The sequence below is a fragment of the Rhagoletis zephyria genome, unplaced genomic scaffold (assembly GCF_001687245.7).
Source record: "Rhagoletis zephyria isolate East Lansing unplaced genomic scaffold, Rhagoletis_zephyria_1.1 Rzeph_scaffold_01173, whole genome shotgun sequence".
Classification (NCBI taxonomy): Eukaryota; Metazoa; Arthropoda; class Insecta; order Diptera; family Tephritidae; genus Rhagoletis; species Rhagoletis zephyria.
Window position 1 is genome coordinate 74,444 of NW_016158257.1, and position 23,488 is coordinate 97,931.

The following is a 23,488-nucleotide window of genomic DNA, read 5'->3' on the forward strand; positions in this document are numbered from 1 at the left end:
GGTCCTCAACCTGTCTATGGCCACTCTCGTCATTCCAGACATCTGGAAAATGGGGAGAGTGGTCCCACTGCTCAAACCGGGGAAACCAGCCAACAAAGGAGAGTCTTATCGCCCGATAACTCTCCTTTCCCCGGTAGCGAAGACACTCGAGGCCCTGCTGCTCCCGTACTTTACGAACCAGCTGACCCCAGCGAAGCATCAACATGGGTTCCGTAAAGTGCATAGCACAACAACAGCACTTAACGCCATAAAGACTCAGATAACTCGTGGCCTAAACCTAAACCGCCCCTGTGAGAGAACTATTCTAGTAGCGTTGGACCTATCCAAGTCGTTCGACACTGTCAGTCATTCAACACTACTAGAAGATATAGAGGCCTCCTCACTCCCACAGGGACTCAAACGGTGGTCGGCGAATTACCTGAGTGGTCGACACTCGCCAGTAATTTTCAGAGACAAACCTAGCAAGCCACGTAAAATTAAACAGGGGGTACCACAGGGAGGTGTCCTGTCCCCGCTACTGTTTAATTGTTACATCTCAAAGCTTCCTCAGCCCCAAGAGGGCGCTAATATAGTCTCCTATGCTGACGATTGTTCGATCATCGCGTCTGGGAATGGAATTGATGACTTGTGCTCGAAAGTAAACGGTAACCTCGAACTTTCTCGCTTTTTCACTGCAAGAAGCCTTGCCCTATACCCTGCGAAATCCTCGGCAACACTTTTCACCACCTGGACGAAGGAGGTCAGACTGCAACTGAGTATTCACGTCGTTGGCGTAACAATACCGACGGTGATTAACGCGAAAATCCTCAGAGTTACCTTCGACAGTCTGCTCTCCTTCTCGGCGCATACAACCGCAATTATCAACAAAGTACAGAGCCGCAACAATGTCCTCAAGTTTCTGGCCGGCAGCACTTGGGGGCAAAGATAAAGAAACGTTGTTGGAAACATACAAGGCAATTGGCCGGCCTGTTCTAAGCTATACAGCGCCCGTATGGTCGCCGATGACTAGCAGGACGCAGTGGATGAAGCTACAGACCTGCCAAAACAGGGCATTACGAACAGCGACAGGATGCCTCCTGATGATGCCCCAACACCACCTACATGACGAGGCCCAGATGCTTCCAGTAAAGGAGCATAATATAATGCTCTGCAAGCAGTTCCTTGCTGGGAGCCACAGACGTGGCCATCCCAGCGGACAGCTGCTCGCGGAAAACGCTCGCCACGGCACTACAGGAGGCATCTTTACGAACTGACGGACGAAGTCCAGAGGTTTATCAAACAACCTCTGGGCTTGTCAACCTACCGACAGCCCTGAACGGCATTCACAGGTAATCAGTCTCAAGTTATGTAGACTCCCGCACTGTGAATACCGTTCTAGGCACGCAACCACCGGACGTGGACGGGACAGAACTTTATCTGCCTCGGGAGACCCGCACTACAATAGCCCAACCTCGCTCTGGCTATTGCAGCAGGCTCAACTCTTACTTGAGTAGAATCAACGAGGATGTGCCCAACCAATGCCCGGCATGTGGAGAGTCGCCACATGACTCCCGGCACCTCTTCACATGCCCTGAGAACCCCACTCAGCTAACGCCCCTGTCTCTATGGACAGCCCCTGTGGAAGTCGCACACTTCCTGGGCCTCCCCCTAGCTGAAATTGACGACAACGTTGATGGATGAACCGCCCCGAACAGGGCTTAGTAGCCGCTACAACAAGAACAACAACAACAACATACGAAAATGCAAGTCGGCTACTTGAACTTAAAACTTAATCCGATGCGATTATTTAATAAATGATGGGAGATCTCTGATGTTTGTTGTTGTTGTGACTGTATAAACATTCCCCAACAAGTTTTGAAAAATGTTGCGAAAGGGACAGTTGTTGTCGTTCGGGTTACGCACGGGGTTTTTGTTAAACTCAGCTCTTTCAGGCACTCACAAAAGTTCTCTACTCGAACCACGGCAATGGCGATCGACTCGTTTCGAATCCAATCAAATAAAATGGAAACTGTTTTATTTATACTTCGATCACGAATGAATGTCGTGAATCAGGCCGTGTTGGAAACAACGTTGCCTCGCCTCTCGAGGGGTGCATGTCAATGGCAGAGTTTCGACGCTTGAATCCTTTTGCCGCCACGACATTGCGGAAAATTTCCCTTATTTGAATTCTGCTGTAATGCGTCTCTGTTTCTATGGGGAAATATCCGAGCATTCTTCAGGCGGAGGTTTACGCAATTTTTATGTATGCGGAGCTAATGATACATCCTCCATCCATACACCGAAACGAGAGAATCATAATCTTAAGCGATAGCCAGGCAGCGCTCAAGGCTCTATTTTCATATGAAATCAGATTATCGCTGGTCCTTGAGTGCAACGAGAAAATTAATTCCCTTGATATGCAAAACAACATAGAATTGGCATGGGTACCATAGGGGAATAGAGCGTAATGAGACGGCGGACTGTCTCGCGAAAAAGGCGGCAGGTATCACTACAGTTGGACCCGAAACTCCTAGGGAAGAGCTCAGTAAGGAGAGGAACGCACTAAGGGGCCTAAATTGGCGTGGCTCAAAAGGACTGCGCCAGGAAAAATAGTCTACTGGGATTCCAAACCTGATTAACCTCCCAAAGGGGAAATTTAGAATACTCACAGGTATCTTTACAGGACACTGCAGACAAAGTGGGCATCTGTATATGCTACGAATATAGTCCAATGACCTACATATGTAGGTTCTGCGAATCAACAGAGGAGACACCAGTACATATTCTTATCGAGTGTGCTGGATTTGCAGAGGACGTGAGAGAAGACTAAGCTCGATGTGGCCAAAGCTTGAGCACATTCCATTCACTCCCTACCCCCGAAGGCACTGCTGCTGTTCTTGAGGAATTTAGGCTTTCAGGAATCATTGTGAAGAGGAGAGTGTACAATAGACCACTATGTCGTTGTGCATACCTCATTTCAATATCTACATATCTATCTAAATAAAACAGTAGCTAGCTGTGAATCGCATCTTTCATTTGCCTGTTGCGGGAAGTTTGCCTTAGGCCAGAGTTTTGAAGATTGTACAGTCTGATCGCATTTCAGATCGAAAACTTTATGTCATTGAGACATTCCTACTTGTTAATAAGCGTTTAGCACCTTGCTAGTTCGTCCACTGCGCCTCATTTCCGTAAATAGTCTGGTACACGAAACGATAATTTTAGGCTATTATATTCAATGAAAACCCCTGCACCTATGGAGTGGTAGTATGCACCTCTAACCACTCAGCCGCAGCGGAACTATAAAAAAGAAATTTCAGCTACTAAAACGGTTAGCATCAAATGTTTTGTCTCTCTTGGCGCGCAGTTCATCGAAAATATAGAAGGTCTATGAAAATCGACGAACTGCTGAAATGTACGCAGGGTTGCGATTGCTTTTAAATCATACATACATCTATGTAGATAAGAAATTGTAAAGCCCAATGGGATGTCATAAGAGGTCCTGAGCTGGGCCCAACACCTCTTTTGTGAGTGCCGACTAGTAGTATTATTATTATTCCATTACTTATCGCTTTTCCGTGGTATTGTGGATGTCGAATTTCGTTCAAAAAGCGACTGTGAAAAGTTCTACAGACAAACAGTTGTGCGACTAAAAACTATACACTCACTTATTGAACGAGAAAACGATTCACTTTTGTAAGCACTGAAGGAAAGTATCAATATTAGATCAGTTTTAAGAAAATTAGGGTTAAGAAAGTCTCGCAAAAGTGCTTCATTTTTGGCAAATGATTTATTAAATCTCTGAACGAAGTAGCTATCGTTTTGCAACTTTAAACAGAAATATTAGGATAAACGTACAAAAACCATAAGATATCTTTACACCGCGAAGGAACAATGCAATCTTGCTCAGCAATAGCATTTATGAACATGTAATGAATATGACAAATTAGGACACAAAAATCGTAGCGCACAGGTTTTATTATAAAAGTTTTATATTTATAAAATATCATCGTATGCTAACCACAAAAATCTAGCATAACTAACAACTCAAAGACTATCAGAGTTTTATTTAAGAAACAACCACTTTCGACTTGAACCGGACTTGTGTTTGTTAAAGCCTGCCTGTACTTGCCTGTTTGTTCATCTGTGTTTTGCTGTTTGCGCTGCATTTCCTACGCAACAAAAACAAAAAAAATCCGCTTATAAAATAAACAAAATATATCCTACTTATGTACTGATTTATGTATATTTTTTGTATCTCGATTTTCCTCGAATTGTTCAACTACAATTTTTACAACACAAACTTATGTAAATGTAAAACTCTATGTACTATTGTACAACGAACAACACACAATACGAACTACAAATGCGTGAAACATCCAAAAGGTTGCCCGTAAATTGGCCATGGTTGAAGCTGATTTGGAACGTGCCGAGGAACGCGCCGAGCAAGGAGAGAAGTACGTTTTTTCTACATGAATGAATGCAGTTTTGCTCCACTGTCATCAATATACACAAAAAATAAAATGGGAGCACTAACATAATTGTTGTTGTTGCTTTTGTTTTCTTCCTATCATAAATAATTAAAATTGCGCAGCTGCAAATTGCAGCAAATTAAACAAAAAAAAAATAAAAAAATCTTGTTTAGCTTTAAGCGATGAAAATTTTTTATTTTGTGCCCGGCTGACCCGACTAACTTACGAAACTGCAAGCAAGCAACCTAACCTAAAAACTTTGCAATTTTTATTTCTTCTTTGTTACTGTTTCAAGTTTTGTTTTTTATTTTACAATATTTACAAAAAATATACATACATATCGCTAGCTTAGCGCAAAAGTTGCTAAGCCCATCGTAACAAATTTGACGAAAAAAGTTCTCATAGCCATTTTCTCCTTCTATATCAAAATATGTATGAGTTTTCACAAAAAGTGGATTTAGCAACTTTTAGCACTAAGCTAGTGATATGTATGTCCATATGTACATTCATTTGCCTGAATATGCAAGATTAGCTAGCTAGTTAGAGTGAAATAATAGTAGACGATGAATTGGAAAAATGTGAATAATAAACAAATTTTATGCAAACTTTACAATGCATGCGCCTATTTGTATACCAGCAAAGCAAATTGTATGTTTGTATGTACAAATAGAAATGTCACAATCACGCAAAATCCATTNTTTTTTTTTTAAATTAATAGTAATACATTTATCTAGTAAGCCATAGGTCCATAGGCGTACATTTACATTTTTTTCTTGCATAAATTCACATTTTTTCACATTCATGTGTCATTAAAATACACCAAAAAACAATTTCACATATTTAAGCAACTAATGGAATTTTTTTGTCAATTTTTCCTCCATTTGAAACCGCTCTTTATGTGTATGATTACCGCTAAATGCTAACCAACTGAATATTAAAAATCGTTCCGAAACGCTGCAAAAAAAAAAAAAAAACAAAACAAAACAACATTAACACTACACTCGCTCGCTCGCCTGCTGCTGTGTTGCCTTTCTGACACTGACACCACCACCGTTCGCTCGTTGCCCTGTGCTTGTCCTGCCTTGCGTGTGTGTGTCCTTTGTATGCTGTTTCGCCGCTCTGTGGCGCTCACAAACCGGAACTGGAAATACTTGTTGAAAAACAAAGGTTGCCAGAAAGTTAGTCCTTATGGAACAGGATCTGGAACGTTCCGAGGAAAAAGTTGAGCTTAGCGAAAGGTTTGTGCTGCTTCAAAACGTTTTGTGTGTTATGCAATTTGTTTTAACTAACTTATTATTAGAAATACAAAAAAAAATACATACAAATTTACATACATATTTATTGTTATAGAAATTTTAAGATTTTTGAAGCCAATTTCAAAGTTGTGGTCAAGTATGCGCATGTATCTCATAATTACGTCTCTAAAACTGACATATGGTAAACAATTTAGTACGAATTTCATCACAATGTCTGTTTTAATTCCATTTTTTAAGGTTTTAATACCAACTAATAGCAATAATAATTCATTCAGTGTTGACATTTTGCTGCACAAAGATCGACTCGTTTTTCTTCCCTTTAAATCAGTTCCTTCGACGCAGTCACGTATTTGGCGAAAAATTGGTTTTGTCGCGCATTTGCTTACATATATTCGCAGTGCATTTGAAAGATATTTTTTTGTGCTTACCAATATTTTTTTTTATTTTCTTGTGTTCATCATATGTTGGTATGCACATATGTGCATCTATAAGAGCAGCAGTAAAAGTAATTCCTGCCGCTAACAAGCAGCAACTTTTAACTGGTACTTCTATTGAAATCATCTTTTTTTTGACACTTTGGCGTAGCGCCGTCGTCGTTGCAGTGATTTTTTAACACATTTATTTATTCAATTTCGTTTATTTTTTGCATTTTTGAAAGTGAAATCACTTATTTTTACACGGCCGAACGAAAAATGGTGAAACGCCAACTTAAAGCTTAAAGGTCCATAGAGTATCAGCCGTTAACGTACTTTCAATATTTACCTGTGCCCACACACATACATCGGCATTTGTTGATGATTCGTTGATTCCTGTAGAGTTGCCAGTCATTTGAATCCGATTTTTTTCTCTGCATTTTGCTTTTGCAATCAATCTCAGTTTTTCGTTGTTATTTATTTAATTTTTTTTTTGGTGCTGGTGGATTTGAAAGTGACTGCCACCAAGCAAACAAAAACAATTCACGTCCGCAAAAAGAAACCATAATTCAAGTGACACTTGGCTTTGCATTTTTTTGGTAACCACTTACAATGCGCGACTTTAACTCCAATTTTTATTTGTTTTATAGTCTACTGGCTTTCAACGAAAAAAATAAAAATAAATTAAAAAATAAATTCCCCACGTTTATCTGTGACATTTTTTCCCAATATTTCTTGTATATTTATTGGCAAATTTGTTTGCCCCTTTTTTACCAGCATAAGGAATTTGATTTGTTGACACCATTTTTTAGCGTCTTTGTGTGTGCAATCTATTGACTTTGGCTTGCCGCGGGAAAAAAAAAAAAAAAAACAAAACAGCGAAGTCGATGGCAGCAAATTTTTAATTTCTTTATTTGCACTCGGTTAATTTTTTAACTGTCGAAAATATTCAAACATCATAATTTGCATAACAATCTATTTCACTTTGAATAGTGATTGTACTGCAGAGTTTGGCTTCAAATTTTCTACGAATTTCTGTTATTATATGCACTCAATTAGATTTTGTTATTAATTGTTTTACTTCTTTCAAAAACTTTTCATCTAATAGCAAAATTGTGGAACTTGAGGAAGAACTCCGCGTTGTCGGTAACAACTTGAAATCCCTTGAAGTTTCAGAAGAGAAGGTCAGTATGCATAATTTTTGTATGAATATTGAAGAAAAGTATTATTTTTAATATACATATATATTTTAGTTTAGTTTATCTAAATTGTTTTAAAATCTTTGTAATTTTATTAAAAATATATATTATAAGCAATGTGTATATGTACATAATTCTGAAAGTCATGTGTATTTTGATTATACTGGCGATATATATTGTTATAATAAGCAATTAAAATATTAAAAGCAGCGTAAAAATACAATGTAAACAAAGTTACATCCGAGCATCCGCCGGACTTCCAATCGGCATCAATCGAAATGTCAAAAATACCCCCCTTCCCATGGACACGAAAAAATAATTGTGGGTGTTCACACTTGCTAGGTCATCAGGTTTTCTGGTTAAAAAATTATTTAAGGTATTCTTCGAAACGCGCAAACCTCGTAAATAATTCGATTTTTCTTACAAAATTAAGTAAGTTTGCGAGGTTTACATGGTTACGAGGCATTTACGTGTTTTATTCTTTAGTGCATTTTGTTCTTGTAAATTGAATAAAAAGTATTACCACATATCCAGATAACCAGGCAGGTGTGAACATTTAAATGGCACAAATTTTTGTGATTTCATTGCCTAGTGGAAATACGGCATTACTCTCAACGCAACTTTCAGAGTTACACTACCACATTTCTTCTAAGTAATTATTTAAATTGATTGTTTTTCTATTAAATTACTACATATTGTTTACTTCTGATATAAGTATGCAAGTATTTAATATATTTACATCAAAAACTTTTTGAAACATTCAGTAGCATTACATATATTTTAGGTAGACAGTAGCGTTATATACTCATCTTATTTAATTTTTGAAATAAAAACTTTCCATATATTTTTTACGAAATGTCATCAAAAATGGTTAACGAACCCTTGGTTTTTTGCCAAATAAAAATCGACTACAACAAATGCGCGGTTTTAACTACATAAAGGCCAACCAACGCGAGGAAGAATACAAGAACCAAATCAAGACCCTGAACACCCGTCTAAAGGAGGTATAGTAGAGAAGCAGCTTAAAAAAAGCAAAAAACCAATTTTGCGAATCGACTAAAAAATGGACCCTTACTGCAGTGATTGAAAAAGTAAAGAATTTCTGCTAATGAGTTCTTTAGCTATGCCACAAACAGCGTTAATTTTACACGAGCGCGGGCATTCATAATGTACCAGCAATGCACTTGACAGCTGAGCAAAATGCCATTTGCGTACTTATGGGGCAAAGATTTTTAGAGCTCCGCCCTAAGCACTTTTAAAAATGTTTGTATCCAGGAATAGTTGCCTGTAAGCTTCGAAATTTCAGNCACTTGACAGCTGAGCAAAATGCCATTTGCGTACTTATGGGGCAAAGATTAAGCACTTTTAAAAATGTTTGTATCCAGGAATAGTTGCCTGTAAGCTTCGAAATTTCATTTTACGTTCTCTATGCAAAAGCAAACAAACTTGCAAACGCATTGGAGTGTTTGGTCTGCAATTCTGCTCGTCACAAGCGCCTTTTTCGTAGTTATGAAAAAACCGCACTGAGAAAATATAAAAATCGCGCTGCCCTGTTGGCTCTTCTGCTCTGCGTTGTTCTCTTTTTTTTTATTTTACAAACTATGCACTAACCTATCTTATGTGACTTATGTTATTTTTTGTATATGTATTTTTATGTGAATAAATATATACACATTTTTTATAGCTACTAACCATGTTAAAAATATATAAATTATTTGCATATATTTTTGCAGTGCATACGTATAAAATATCTACCGATTTAATTAAAAAAAAATCGCTTATGCATTTTTATTTATATTTATCTTTTTGCTTGTTTTAATTTTAATTATTGTATAATTAAAAAAATACAAATAACTAACCCGCTAATATAGTATATGTATATATATTCACCTCTTTTTTCGTTTATTTTCATGTTTTATTTGTTGCTGTTCACTGCTCCCTCGCTTGTTGTTGAATTTAACCTTGTTGTTGTTGCATCATGCTTAAAAAATGATTATTGCACCGCATTCCACGACGAAATCAAAATTCAAACTGCTGCCAATTACAACCACAACAACAAATGGAAAACGCCAATATCAACAACAATCAATGAAATGTCAACAACCGCTATCACCACCGCAATTAACTAATACTAAACAATAACAACAACATAAAATGTGAAATCCAACCAACTATTGCTTGCATGTATACGATTTTGTGTTGTTCTTTTACACATATTATTAATTTTGCAACACTAAAAAAACATTACCGTCAAACGCCCACCTACTAATCTAAAATCTAAAATGCTCCAATGCAACCAATCAACATCACTATTTGTTTGACTTCATCATGGATATGCAAAAAAAAAACAATAAAACTAAAATTATATTACATGCCACCTGTCGCCACTGCCGAACACATCGAAATGCTTTTCCGCGTTATTATCTACAATTAATGTCTCCTATTGGCGGTATCTTTCTTTTACATTTTTATTACACCCTTTTGTGTTCGGTCGTTTGAACAACGGGATTGTTCTTTTTGTTGGCCATTTAATTTCGCTGTACGATCATCAAAATATGTCGTAAAATTGCGATTTGTAGGCCACGCAAAAAGAGGAAACTTTTGAGGGTCAAATAAGAATTTTGGATCATCAGTTGAAAGAGGTATTAATGGTTTTTGTTTTTAGCATAGTTACTGTACTATTAAAAGAGTAGCAATTAAACACAATTCTATTTATGAATCTGGTATTTGTAAAGTATTTTCTTAATGGTATTCGGGTCAAATATACACATACATGGTTAAATAACTATAACTAAAATTTGATTATACAAGAACTGTTGGAAAAAATTTAATGCGATATGTATAAAATTTTATGTGGACATAAACTTTATTTTTATTTATATACTGCTGAATATTGGAACCATTATTGATTCTTTATTACATTATGAGCTGCGATTTCTACTTCGCCTCGGTACTTAGAATAGAACCCCATATGAAGGCTTCGGTCGATATGTCTCAGCGAACCCGCCCAAAATATAAAACTTATAGCTGAGTAAAATTCGGAAAGCCTGAAATTTGGTATACGTCTGAAACACATTTTGTGGAACTTTACGCTTAAGGCTTGCGCTCTATCCTTGAGCATAGCAGCAAATCAACAGATACACCATTTACTAAGTATATCCTCAAGTAAAGCCATATTTCTAATATAATTTGAAATCCATGTCTCCTTATAATATCTTGAAATCACTATGGACGTTTCTAATTCGCTAAATGCAGCTAACCTAACCAAACTTTTGTAATTACGATAATTTATACTACTGATGAAAAATAGCAAATTCTTTACAAAAACGAACCAAATTCGCAGATTCGATGAATTACATATGTACATACTTAGCTTCCCGTGCCATACTGCTTTTGCTTATGTTAGATTAGGTTATAGAGATTGTCCCAGACATGGGATGTAGTGGCGCACATAAGAGATTGTCCTCTGCAATACCACGAATTGCAATGCCAAACAGCTCCACCAGGAAGTGAAAGAAAATGTTGCCATCTTAGCCTCACGAAAGCTAGACAGTCGAATAGAAAGTGTTGAGATGATTCCCCCTCGTCATCCTCTTGACAGCAGATACAGGAGGTATTAACCTTGCAGTGTTTGTCCAAATCGCACAATGGCCTGTCAGAACTCCCAGCAACAGCGGGAGCCGAGGTAAGAATAATAACCTCCCATGATCACGCCCGGCTCACCCCAGAACGGAAGGATCATGCAATGGCGTGTGTCCCAGTATTTTACCAGCGATTGCTGAGCTTACATGAGGCCCAGCTGTCCAAGAGTGAACCGCAGGAGGAGAGGCGTTCGCGGCTGCTCCCCATGCGGTGATAACGTTTCAAGGGTACTCTTCCTTGCCAAGTGATCAGCCACGTAGTTTAACGGAATGTCACTGTGGCCCGGAACCCAAATGAGCCTGATTAGAAAATACTCCGACGTGGTTGATATAGAGGTCGGACATTCCCCGACTAGTTTCGAGCGCAACACCTTAGCGCTCAGGGCCCTGAAAGCCGTCTGATTATCCGATTATATGATAGCCTTCAATAAAATATTTACTGGATAAACAATTTTCAGCTGATAAACGCAATATGTATTATCTTTACTGAGTGTTGCCGCATAAAAAAATTTAAGACAGCCTACTAGATAGCGCTGCTGGTTTCGACTCAATTAGAAGTTCGCTTATTTTAAATACATACTTTTGTCATCAACGTTTTTTGCATTATATAATACACATAATTTTCATTACGCTTGCTTATATCCAAATGTTTTGTAGCTTAAAAACGGTATTCACGCGTAAGCTCTAAAAATACTACTGGCATTTACCCGAACTTGCACACTTCCCCAGTTCTCTTACCTATCCTTTTAAGCAATAAACGCGTGAATACCACCCGCATAAATAATCTATGCAAAAAAATATATTCAAAATAAAAATACATATATCGAATTGCACAAATTGTTATTCTCAATTTTAATTAATGTACATAAAAAAGTAATAGGAACAAAAAGGTGTCCACTGTAAATTTTTCAATATTTTTAACCTGAGCTTACATTTTGGTTTTTGTTCTAATCTACATACATACAATCCATATGTATACATACCTTATTGTTATTTTCTTTCCGTTCATGTTGTAATGCATAGATTAGTCAAAATTAGAAACAAATATAAGATAGAAAAACAAATCTAAATATCTACCCAAACAGCAACAGCGATCACCACACAACAGAAAAATATATCATGGCAAGTAGATAAAATTAAAGAAAAAACCTGTAATTAAACTAGGTGGAAGCAAGCATATGCCGCAAACACCAGTTGAAACAGTAGAGTGCGGTAATTCGAAAAAAAAAACAGAATTCTTTCACATTTTCACGCTGCGCCAGACGACCACACAAACTGATATTTTTATATATAGGTACATATATATTTTTTTAATATCTTTGGTAAAATTTTAAGCCCACAAATGTACACTTGCATAAAATTGAAAACAACTTTTTGTGCATTGATTGCCAATAGCGGTGAAAGATCTTTCAAAAAAAGTAAAAGTATCATAATAATAATTGAAACAAATTTTCCGCAGCACTGTGCGCGAAATCATTGCCTACTGGTAGGCGCTGTAACGCGATTGTGTTGTGTAAAATATGTGTATGAATAACTTTTTGCCGTAGCTTATAAATATATTTTTTGTAGCAATCCCTCTAGTTTATTTCTTGACAGCAGTATTCACATAAATACATATTTTGTTACACCTTTTTACATAGAATTTAATATCTTTAATACTTAAAAATTGTTTTTTATGTTTTGATAGTTTTCCTAAGCTTTATTTAAAAACGTTTTTTTTTTTGTTTTGTGCAATGATCAAAAATATCAGTTCTTCGGTAGATATTTTATTACTTTGTGTACTCAATTTGGCAGATCATAAAACGAAATAAAATTTATGGTATACGATTTTATAAAAAAAAAAAAAATAAATCATTGATATATTTTTCTCTTGTGTTGTGTGCATCGCCGTTTCTCCAACGCCTTGTTTTTCTGCTCTTATTCGTGCATATTAAGGCTCGTGCAGCGCAAAAAGAAAGCGAACAGGAGATTTTTCAAATGAAAATTAATTTAGAAACTGTAAGTTGGACTTGCCTCGTCGAAGCTACTTACATTTTTTCTTGTTTTCTGATAAACCAATGCAAACCACAGTTTATTTCCATCGTAGCTGCTGCTGCTGTTGGCGAAAAAAAAATTTTGTAGCAACTGTAGTTGGCAATTTAACCAAAAGAGTTTTTTTTAATAATATGCTGACTTCTGTTTAGTCTAAAACAAATCAAATTGGACAACATATAAGGCAATTAAAGCTTTAAAGTTGGTACTACACTTATGCCCCCACTTAGCGGTACATATGTACTTCTAAAATGTATGTACATATGTGTGTATGTAGTAGGTAGTGTAGCCACATAATTTGTTTATCTAGTTTACAGCAAATCTTTAAACTAAAAAATACTAATTATTGGGAACTAATTGAATAGCTGTTGATTCTACTCACTAATTTCAATTAATTGAATTTTGAAATAAATTTTTAGTTGTACCATTTTTTTGTTTATCAAAGTCATATAGATTTTGAAAAAATAACACCACTAACAACGTATCTGCATATCTTTTAACACAATTAACATTTAATTTTATTCCATAAATAATTTAGTAAATAACTGTTAACCGAAAATACCCAAAAAGACGAGTGTTTTACGCAGAAAACATTTTCGAGAAAATATTCTTACAAATTAACGCTGGTTTTGGTAGTATTTGAGAAGCTTTTTCAATCCCCAGAAAAGAATTGAAATCCCCAAAGAAGATATAATGACGAAAATGTAAAAAAAAACTGCAAAATTTAATAACAATAAATATTATAATCAAAAATTCTAGCTTTGTGCCTTGTAACTAAAGAATAAATTAAAAGACAAAACATCTTTAAATATGTATGTATGTACATATATGTATTGATAAACTTTATTTTATATTCTCGTCATTATGTCTGTCCATTTTTTACTGGATTCCCATAATTTAACTTATGAAAAATGGTTTTTGTACAAATGCCAACTTTTATCTATGCATAAACTAATACATTTTTATTTCCCGTTTTCCCCATAAAAAAAAAAAAACTGCAACTCTACTATATGCGAAAATCATCAATAAAAACAACCAGGCTGAAGCCCGTGCTGAATTCGCTGAACGTTCCGTTCAAAAGTTGCAGAAGGAAGTCGACAGGCTCGAAGGTATGTCCATTAAAGACCTATTTCATTTTCTATTACATATTTAAACTTAAAGTATCAGTGTAGTAAAAAATAAAATAGTTGACAGTAATTAGTTTTAATAGTATGAGTACCATGTATATAAAAATATGTACAAATTTTGAATTTTAAACTTTAGTAAATATATATACTACATACTTATGCATTTGAGCAAGTTTTTGCTGTTCAAATAACACTTTTTAATTTCCATGTACATGCATATCGTCATCTGAAATGCAACAAGTAATTTTTAAGCAACAAACATTCCCACGACAGTCGGGTCTACGTAACCGGAACGACCCAGATTTATATCTGGCCAAGGACTGTCACTCCAGCAACCCTCCCCAAAAAGTCTTTGGGGAATTTGTATGCTGCTACAACAACAACAACCGACTTCAAATCTCATATAAAAATATCAGATGATCGTTAATTTCTTCATGACCCAATGATCGATTTTAAACCAAATTAGTATGGGACTACCTGTGAGGTTACACCCCTCCTTTTCTTTTAAAAAAAAATTATAGAAATCGGTTAACGTGATCCAAAGTTATACATAAAAATATAAAAATAAAAATAGAAATCCGAAGTCGTGACTATTTAATAATTATTCATAACAATCAAAAAGTGAAATTTTAAGTTTTACGACCTTTTACATTTCGGCGAGATTTTTGCAATTCAGGTGACGATATGTATGTATCTAGTATTAGCTTAGGTGTTGTAAGCTTATCTTTTAGTTACATTCATTAAGTACAGTTTTCTTCATTTTCGAAACACTTGCATTTACCCGATTGTTTGTGTTTTCCAATGTATGGTTTAATTGTTTCACTTTTGTCACTGGGCATTAAATTACAAAAATTGCAATGACAAAATTGGGAATTCAATAATACCCGTGTCATTACTTTAATGGAAATAGTGTCCACCTCGTATTTACCTAGTGAAAATTTGACATTAGACGTTTGTTTTTAGAAGAAACTGGCATTAACATACTTTTTTGAGCTCATGAAATTTTTATTATATTTAATCTGACTGTTTTAAAGTTCCTAAAAAGTTCAAATTACCCAAAAGTTAATCTGCAAAAATTTATAAAAAAATGCAATTTTGTAATGACTTAAAATTTAGACTTTAATCTCACCTAAATTAAAGATTTGAATTTATATTTTACTCTGCAGTCGTAAACCTCAACTTTCTTACTTTAAAATCCATTAATAACGCTAAATTATATAACATAAGGAAGACGCGAAATGCGTTGAAACGCTAGTAGTTACTAGAAATTGTAACAATTATCCGTTAATGAGATTTGCTAGTGGAGAAAATCTTTTATAAAAGTAATTGAATGCTTATTTTAAAAATAACTATCGTCGACTAGTTTAATACTGTCATAAATAGTGTTATTTCATTAAATTTATTTTCTTGTATTTATTTATTTATTTGTATTTATTTATTTATTTATTTATTTATATAACATCAAATCTATGATTAAAACCATAAATTTAATATTTTATTTTATGTATTTTGATTCAAATTTTGATTGTGCAACATAATTTTGTACACCGTCTTTTAATTTTTTGGTTCTTTATTTATACCAATTAATTTATTCTTTCATGTTATGTGCTTTCCTGCTCGCTCGCCTACCTGCTCCGCCTATTGACTGCTAAACAAAAAAAAAAAACAACTTAATACAAACAAATTTTGTGTTTGAACGAAATTATTGTGTTTAAAAAATAATTATATTTTTTATTTTACTATCTTTGTTCTTGTTAACTTTTAAATATTAACAATACGTTATTTTTTATTTATTTATTGTTATTTATTTTTTTGATTTGTTTATGTACTGAAACCATGTAAAACTTATTGTATCAAAAAAAAAAAACACTCAAAATATGTGAACAAACAAACAACATCCACCAAAAACAACTGCTCAGATGATCTTATGAACGAACGCAATAAGAACAAACTGCTGCAGGAAGAAATGGAAGCCACTCTGCATGATATTCAAAATATGTGAATATAATTTGCTACATCAACGCCACTGCCACTCCCACTCGCTCCATTGTGGCCTCCTCCTACATATCCATGTATACAAAACATACATACGTATATACATACATACATACATACATGCAAGCATTATAACTTACATACACTCTTATTTAACTACGATTACAGTGAAAAAAATATTAAGAAACAACTGCATTAAACAACAACTATTACAAAAACTGCAACAACATCGTAAGAAAAACAAATGTATGCAAGAATACATATGTGCGTACATACATACATATTTATGTATGTACATGAATGAGTGTCTTTGCTGCCTAACACACCACGAATGGAGGTGCCTTCAGCGGGCCTTTTAAATGATATCGAGTCGGCGGAGTGGGCATCCTTCCATAATGTTAAAAAAAACAATAATAATTAAATTTATTTAAAGCATTTTGTTGCAAAGCGAATCGTGCAGCGTAACATAAACTACTTGTAGTAGAGCAACAACAGCAACAGCAAAATGATTGATAGAAGCAGATAAAATAATAAATTGCAAAACAAAAATCATGATTTTTTAACTAACAAACAAAAAATCTATTTCTCTATATAGCATTTTTAAATTTAAATTCTAAGTTGCATTCCTGAAAAATACTAATTGTAAACATTAAAAAAAAATGTAGAAAAAGTATTCACGTTGCAACTCTACACTTATGCATTTTCGAACATTCCAATTATTGAGCAAAATATTCCATTTTATACAAACATTTTTTTAGAGTATAACTTTTCACTACAAAGTGTGCTGAAATTAAAAAATATTACGAAATTAAATTAGCTTATGCAAATTTAAGCGAGAAATGTTAAGATTTGCCAGTATAAAAAGCAAGTAAGAGTAAATATAAATTTTTTCTTGACTTCAATAATCAATAATCAAATTGTCCTTTTGCAATATAAACTTTTTGTTTAAATTTTTTTGTTTCAAGTTTAATAATTTATTTTGTTTTATTTTAATCGTGTTTGTTGCGCCTGTTGCTAATAAATTACACTATTTAAAACATTTAAATTAAAAAGTATATGCACTAATAAGACATTTGCAACAAAAGCATTATTACGCTGAATACGAAGACACTAATTTATAACTTTAATTTAATAAAAATATTATTTTATTTTTTGAACCTTGTGCGCTTGTATGTAATTTTCTGTTTGATACCTAAAACGAAGAAAGACAAAATGCTACCTATTTCTATGTATTAATAAATATTTGATTATTGTAAATGAAAAGACAGCAGAGACAAAAGGACATAAAACGAGAATTTCTAGAATTTTTGTGTAATATCTGTGTTTAATTTTTAAGTATTTTCCTAATGCCTTTAGTCCCACTATCCTGTCTCCTTCCAATTTCGCTTCCTACTTCCCACACGCAGAAAACATTTATAGAACGACAATAAAAATAGTTACAAATTATAAAAAAAAACCCTAAAAGATTAAAGATTGCTGTTGTTCCACAACAAAAAAACAAATAAAAAATAAAATAAAACTCAATTCTTAGCCTGCAGTAAATTTAGAAACACATACGAAATAATGTATGCAATTTTGCATTCAGTTTATTTACGTAAAATCAATTAACTGCGAAGGCAAATTATTATTTATATTTTTACATATAAATACATTTACATATGATTCAGCTGCAATTTGCACAAATAAAGTATTTTTCCAAAAATAAACTAACACAAGTATTTTGACTACCAAGCGTGTGAAAAAATATACACGGCATTTTATTAAAACAGCTAATCACGAGATATGCAATTCTCCCCTTAAAGCAGTGATTCCCAAAGTGGACCAGGTGGACCCCCAGGGGTCCACGGCACACTCGACGGGGTTCCACGGTGACGTGAACAAAATATGAGGGTTCATTAGTTGTAAATGGGGGTCCACGAAAATTTATCTGGTTTCGATGTAAATAACCAAAATGTTTGCTTGATAGCCTCTTATTTAAATTTAATTTTTTTGAATGGTGTATAGTGCTCTTGGCGCACTGCTGCACTTACGGCACTTTGTATTTTCATACGTGGGGAAGCCTTAAAGGCCACCTGCAGACTAAAAAGAACCGGATGCTGGTATGACAATGAGTGGCGAAAATTGCTGGCGGCAGAGATTTAAGCACTTGTGTCTTGCTACAAGATATTATGCCACCATTACCTTTGTTGAAGAGATTCTATAATGTTGAGTTCCCGATACTGAATTCTGGTTTGATTCCATCGCTTAGACCAGACTCACATATTGTCGAATCTTCACTGATGGCTCCAAAACTGATTCTGGGTCATGATTTGGGGTCTTTTTCGAGGTTAATGGAGATAAGCTTCGCTTTTCTGTAGGGGAATATGCTTCAGTCTTCTAGGCTGAGGTAATTGCAATACTCAAAGCCATGAACTACGTGGTGGAACATAAGTGGATGCGAAGGAGTTTACGTGACAACCAAGCTGCACTTAAGGCATTGACCAGCCCCCTATTTAAGTACTTCCAAACTAGTTCGGCAATGCAAGGCTCGACTAAAATGTGATGGTGAACATAGCGAGATTGTTTTACTCTGGGTGCCAGGTCACTCTGGACTACCTCGTTATGAGACATCTGATCATTTGGCCAGAGTTTGCTCCGACCAGGCATTCCTCGGTCCGCAACCAGTTTTAGCAGTCCCACCTTCGGCAATCGAAGCCACCATCAGAAACGGTGAATATTTCGCTCAGAAATGACAGAGGCATCGAGGCGGGCAAAACTCATGTTGCCTTCAATCTCACAAGGTGTATCTAATTTTTTGCTCTCAATGAGCAGACGACACTGCAGACAACTTGCTGGACTGCTGACTGGTCACTTCACGTGACACAAACACCTGACTGTGATAGGCGTAAATGACAAGTCCATTTGCCCATCTTGCCTTGAAGAAGATGAAACGGTAGAACACTGTTTGTGCTTCTTGGTTGCTTGGTTATTTGTCATCATTATTTTAAACTCGCTCTTTTCTCTATTGTCAGTTTCTTAATTAAAAGTTTTGTGTTTTAAAAATGTGATAAATATTTTTTGCCTCACTTTAAAACTCGGAGCGATAAAAATAAAAATGATGCCATTAACACAAATAAACTATTATACATATACTCAACGTGTAAAGTCATGAGTGGGCCGAACATTTGATGAGTTTATGGTGAAGATAATGCAGTGCAGTGCTCTTAAAAAAATATAACTCTTCCGAGCGAGAGAGTATTTGAAGTATTTACGAGCTCTATTTTTTAAAACTTACATTTGTGTAATCACATTCTTTTTATAAATAGAAAATATTTTACTTTTATTTTGGCCACTCTGATTTTAGTTTATGAATTCACCCGCGATCTAATTTTCACATTTTCATATTTAATTTTTTTACGAGCTTTGTGAATATTTAGAAATCTATCAGCAGGGGGTCCACCGAAACCAGAAAATTTTTGAGAGGGGTCTACGAGAAAAAAAGTTTGGGAACCTCTGCCTTAAAGCAATATTGGGTTACCAACCAAGAAGCCCTTTTAATAGAAGCTTCATAAATATATACAATTCAATTGAAACTTATTATTCTTTAATTCAAAGTCAGACATTCTAAAATCACTTAAGTTGTTTTAATAAACTGCAACAATATGTATGTAGTATGTAGTAATAACATATCGATCCTTTTCTAAAATACTGTCTCTGAGGCAACGATACCATGGTAAAACCTTGTGCAGTTTCCGCACTGGCATAAAATATGATTTTTCCCCGTTTTCTGCACGATTAAATGAATTTAAAACTATAAACGTCTCCTGAAAATTAGCCTGTTTTGCTATGTGATAGTAATTTAGTAAATGTATGTACGTATTTATGCTACTTAAGTTCTTTACTATTAAACGAAATACGCTATCGTGTCGTGTCGCTGTTGCCCCGCCCAATTTGTGTTACAAACAATTTTGAACTCAGCATCTCAACTATTCACAGCTACAGTATATTCATCAAGATCAGCAGTGCATTATAAAAATATCACTTAAAGGGTTACTATATAGACTTAATTTTAATTTCGCTTCTTTTTATTTGATTTTATTCATCTTGCCCCACGTTCGCCGCTTTGTTTATTTTACTGATAACCGCCTACTTAACCACAATAAATCCGTACAACCAACCTGTCAACCAACCAACCTACCGACCAACCAACCAACCCTACAACCATTCAATGGTATACATAAACGCATAACTGCCCATGAACGCGTTTGCGCCGCCTACCAACATTCACCAGATGAAATGATTATTGAGAAGGAGCACTATGCAATGATAGGTGACAGCCTGGATTTGGCCTTCGTTGATCTAATGGGCATGGAACCGTTCTACACCGATCGTAATCCCAAACCCCGGGTACCTACACCAACACCTGAAGAAATTGCTGCAGCCGAGGCTGCAGCTGCTGAAGCAGAAGCGGCGGCCCAAGCAGCTGCTGAAGCGGCCGAACGTGGTGAAACGGTTGAGGGTGGCTCACCAGCTGCTGAAGGAGCACCAACAGCCGGTGAAGGTGCTTCTGAAGGTGCTGAAGCTGAGGCTGCCGTTGAGCCAGTAGTAAAGGAACCTACACCTCCACCACCACCGCCACCACCATTCGAATATGCCATCGATCTGCCACCAGAGGGCGCTGAAGTGCCATACGTAAAGAACTTCGACCCCAGCACTGTGCCACCACCAACGGAGGAGGGCGCGGCACCAGCTGAAGGTGCCCCAGCTGTAGAAGGTGCTGCACCGGCTGAAGGCGCGCCTGCTCCAGCTGTCGAGGGTGTCCCACCAGCCGAAGGAGCACCAGCACCACCGCCAGCAGAGGGCGCTGCTCCTGCGGCCGAAGGCATTCCAGCGCCAGCAGCTGAGGCGGCCCCTGCTGCAGACAGTGCTCCTGCTGATGCACCAGCTGCTGCGCCTGCAGAGGCGGCACCCGCCCCTCCTGCTGATGTTCCTGCCGAAGCGCCACCCGCTTAAGGTTTTCTGGGATGACTAAACAAAGCTGGACGAGTTATTTATATAAAATAGAATACTGTGATTAACTGCGACTTCTTAAAAACAAAATAAATTTGGATGCCAAAAATGTATTAACTCGTATCAATTTCAATTCGGCTCGGATACGAAACATGCTCGACGATTTCTGATATGTTGCCTGGAATGGTCTGCTGCACTTGTGTGTGTTTAAATGTCGCGTATTCCCATTTGCCTGTCTAACAAAAAAGATTCCTACTAGTAACCAGCCAAAAAAAAAAGTGCAACCAACCCTTCATTCTGTTAAACCCTTATTGATTATATTTTAACATTCATATATTTTAAATTGGCTCTAATTTAAGTTTTGCTATACACTTTATTTCTGATTAATTTGCATTTTATATTTTTTGATCTTCTTACTGCTCGCATGTCCTTGCTATCTTCTTGCATTTTGGCTCATCAAACCATCATGCCATCTCTAATCACAAAATTAAAAACCACGTCGATAATGCATCAATAACACTTGAAAACGTTTGATCCTGAAAAAAAATAAGATGATATTATTGTTGAGAAGGAACGTTATTGCCTTATTGGCGACAGTCTTGACCTGGCCTTCCTGGATCTGATACCCGGACTTGAACCATTCTGGACGCCACGCAATCCCAAACCGCCAACACCGAAATTGCCAACGCCCACTCCTGAGGAAATTGCCGCTGCAGAAGCTGCCAAAGCTGAGGCGGAAGCAGCAGCGGCAGCAGAGGCTGAAGCAGCGGCAGCAGCAGAAGCTGCCGCAGCTGAGGGTGGAGAGGCTGTCGTCAGAAGACCTTCAGGCGCACCACCAGGCGAAGCTGCGGCCGCGGCCGCCGAGCCTGAGCCAGTCAAGGAACCAACACCACCACCGCCGCCACCACCACCATTTGAGTACTCCATTGATTTGCCACCAGAGGGCGCTGAGGTGCCATTCGTCAAGAACTACGAAGGACCACCACCTGGCGCGGAACCAGCAGAAGGCGAAGCTGCAGCACCAGCTGAAGGCGCACCGCCAGCGGAAGGCGCACCAGCAGCTGCCCCGCCGGCTGAGGGAGCTCCGGCTGCTGCCGCACCTGCAGAAGGTGCTCCAGCTGCCGCAGCAGCACCAGCCGAAGGTGCACCCGCAGAGGCAGCCGCGGCTCCACCAGCAGAAGCTGGCACACCGGCGCCTGCTCCGGAAGCGGCTGCACCACCAGCTGCTGCCGCAGAGGCTGCTCCAGCTACCGAAGCCGCACCTGCCGCCGCAGAGGCTGCTCCAGCTGCAGAGGCTGCCCCAGACCCCGCGCCAACAGCTTAATTTAGGTGGTGAATCGCTGTCTCAAAAAAGTAAAATTTATGTAAAAAATTAATATGCCAGCACCTGGAGTGCAAAGACAACCTCTTCTTAGGGCGCGACAATCACATACGCGCATAGGCAATAAACACAGCCGCTATGAAAGCTGCCAGTTTTATTTAGTTGTTTGCATGAACACGTTTAGTTTAGAGGATCCACAGTAAAATATAGTAGGGCTGTTCAGGATATTGTGGAAATAGTCTTGAACCATGGCAACCGTGAACAGCCCTATTGTTTTAAAACCTATTTAATTTAAACCAGTGCATTTGTTATGTTTATTTTCCTCTTTATTTAATATTGAAAATAAAAAATCTATAAAAAATTAAAAATGCTATTCGGAAATAAATTGCCTGCCTATTGGCGGCGGCTGTATTGTGAGGAAGTTTTTTTTTTTTTTACTTTTCGCTAACAGCAGCTTGCCAGCTTATTTTGTATTTGCTTTTTATGAGAAAACAAACGCTCTTTAAATAATAAACCGCAAAGCGACACGGCTGCTGCACTAACAACGACAAGAAGCCAATGCGAATGTATGAAGCCGCTTTTGAACCTTCCGCCGTCTAATGAAGCAAGAAAAGGTAAACTTTATTTTTAATTAATTTATTTTATTTTTTGTTTTTGTGCTTTTAATTTTGTTTTGCATTACGTGAATACAATTTAATTTTTATCTGTTGTCGAACACTATGATTGATTTATTTTTAAGACGAAACAATGGATTTCTGAGAAAAATCGTATTAAGTAAAATGCAATTTTTTTCTTTTGACTCGAAATAAATTAACTTAATTATATTTATTCTTGAACCTTCGAATTTATTATTTAATATGATTTCCAGAAACTAACACTCACTACACCCTCTAGAAACAGACTCCGTATAGAAATTTTTGTTTACAATTTCATGTTAAAAAAATATGGTTCATTCTATTTAAAAATTGTTTAACCTTCGGCTAAAATGTGAAAAATTTTAAGCAAAATTAAATCTTTTTTGTCAGAGAGAGTAGTCAGAGAGAGAAATTCATTGGTATAACATTTTTA

General features: G+C 36.5%; 2 protein-coding genes across 17 annotated transcripts in view; both read left to right on the plus strand.

The window, feature by feature from the left end:
- Tm1 (tropomyosin 1) overlaps positions 1 to 23,488 on the plus strand; it is an 82,095-nt gene that overhangs the window by 57,027 nt on the left and 1,580 nt on the right. For 4 of the 16 annotated variants that reach the window (XM_017616279.1, XM_017616277.1, XM_017616268.1 and 1 more), the window contains 4 exons: positions 5,616 to 5,686; positions 7,226 to 7,301; positions 8,258 to 8,320; positions 14,028 to 14,097. In XM_017616279.1, the coding sequence (XP_017471768.1) occupies positions 5,616 to 5,686; positions 7,226 to 7,301; positions 8,258 to 8,320; positions 14,028 to 14,097 (280 nt within the window). Of the gene's footprint in view, positions 1 to 4,362; positions 4,434 to 5,615; positions 5,687 to 7,225; positions 7,302 to 8,257; positions 8,321 to 9,895; positions 9,959 to 14,027; positions 14,098 to 16,034; positions 17,601 to 21,650; positions 23,323 to 23,488 lie in introns of those variants that run through there. The other 12 variants (XM_017616281.1, XM_017616270.1, XM_017616282.1 and 9 more) reach the window with 7 other exon arrangements.
- LOC108363051 (tropomyosin-1, isoforms 33/34-like) lies at positions 19,821 to 21,640 on the plus strand. Its single transcript, XM_017616285.1, has one exon. It carries the CDS (start codon positions 20,386 to 20,388, stop codon positions 21,100 to 21,102), a length of 717 nt encoding a protein of 238 aa, XP_017471774.1. The 5' UTR covers positions 19,821 to 20,385; the 3' UTR covers positions 21,103 to 21,640.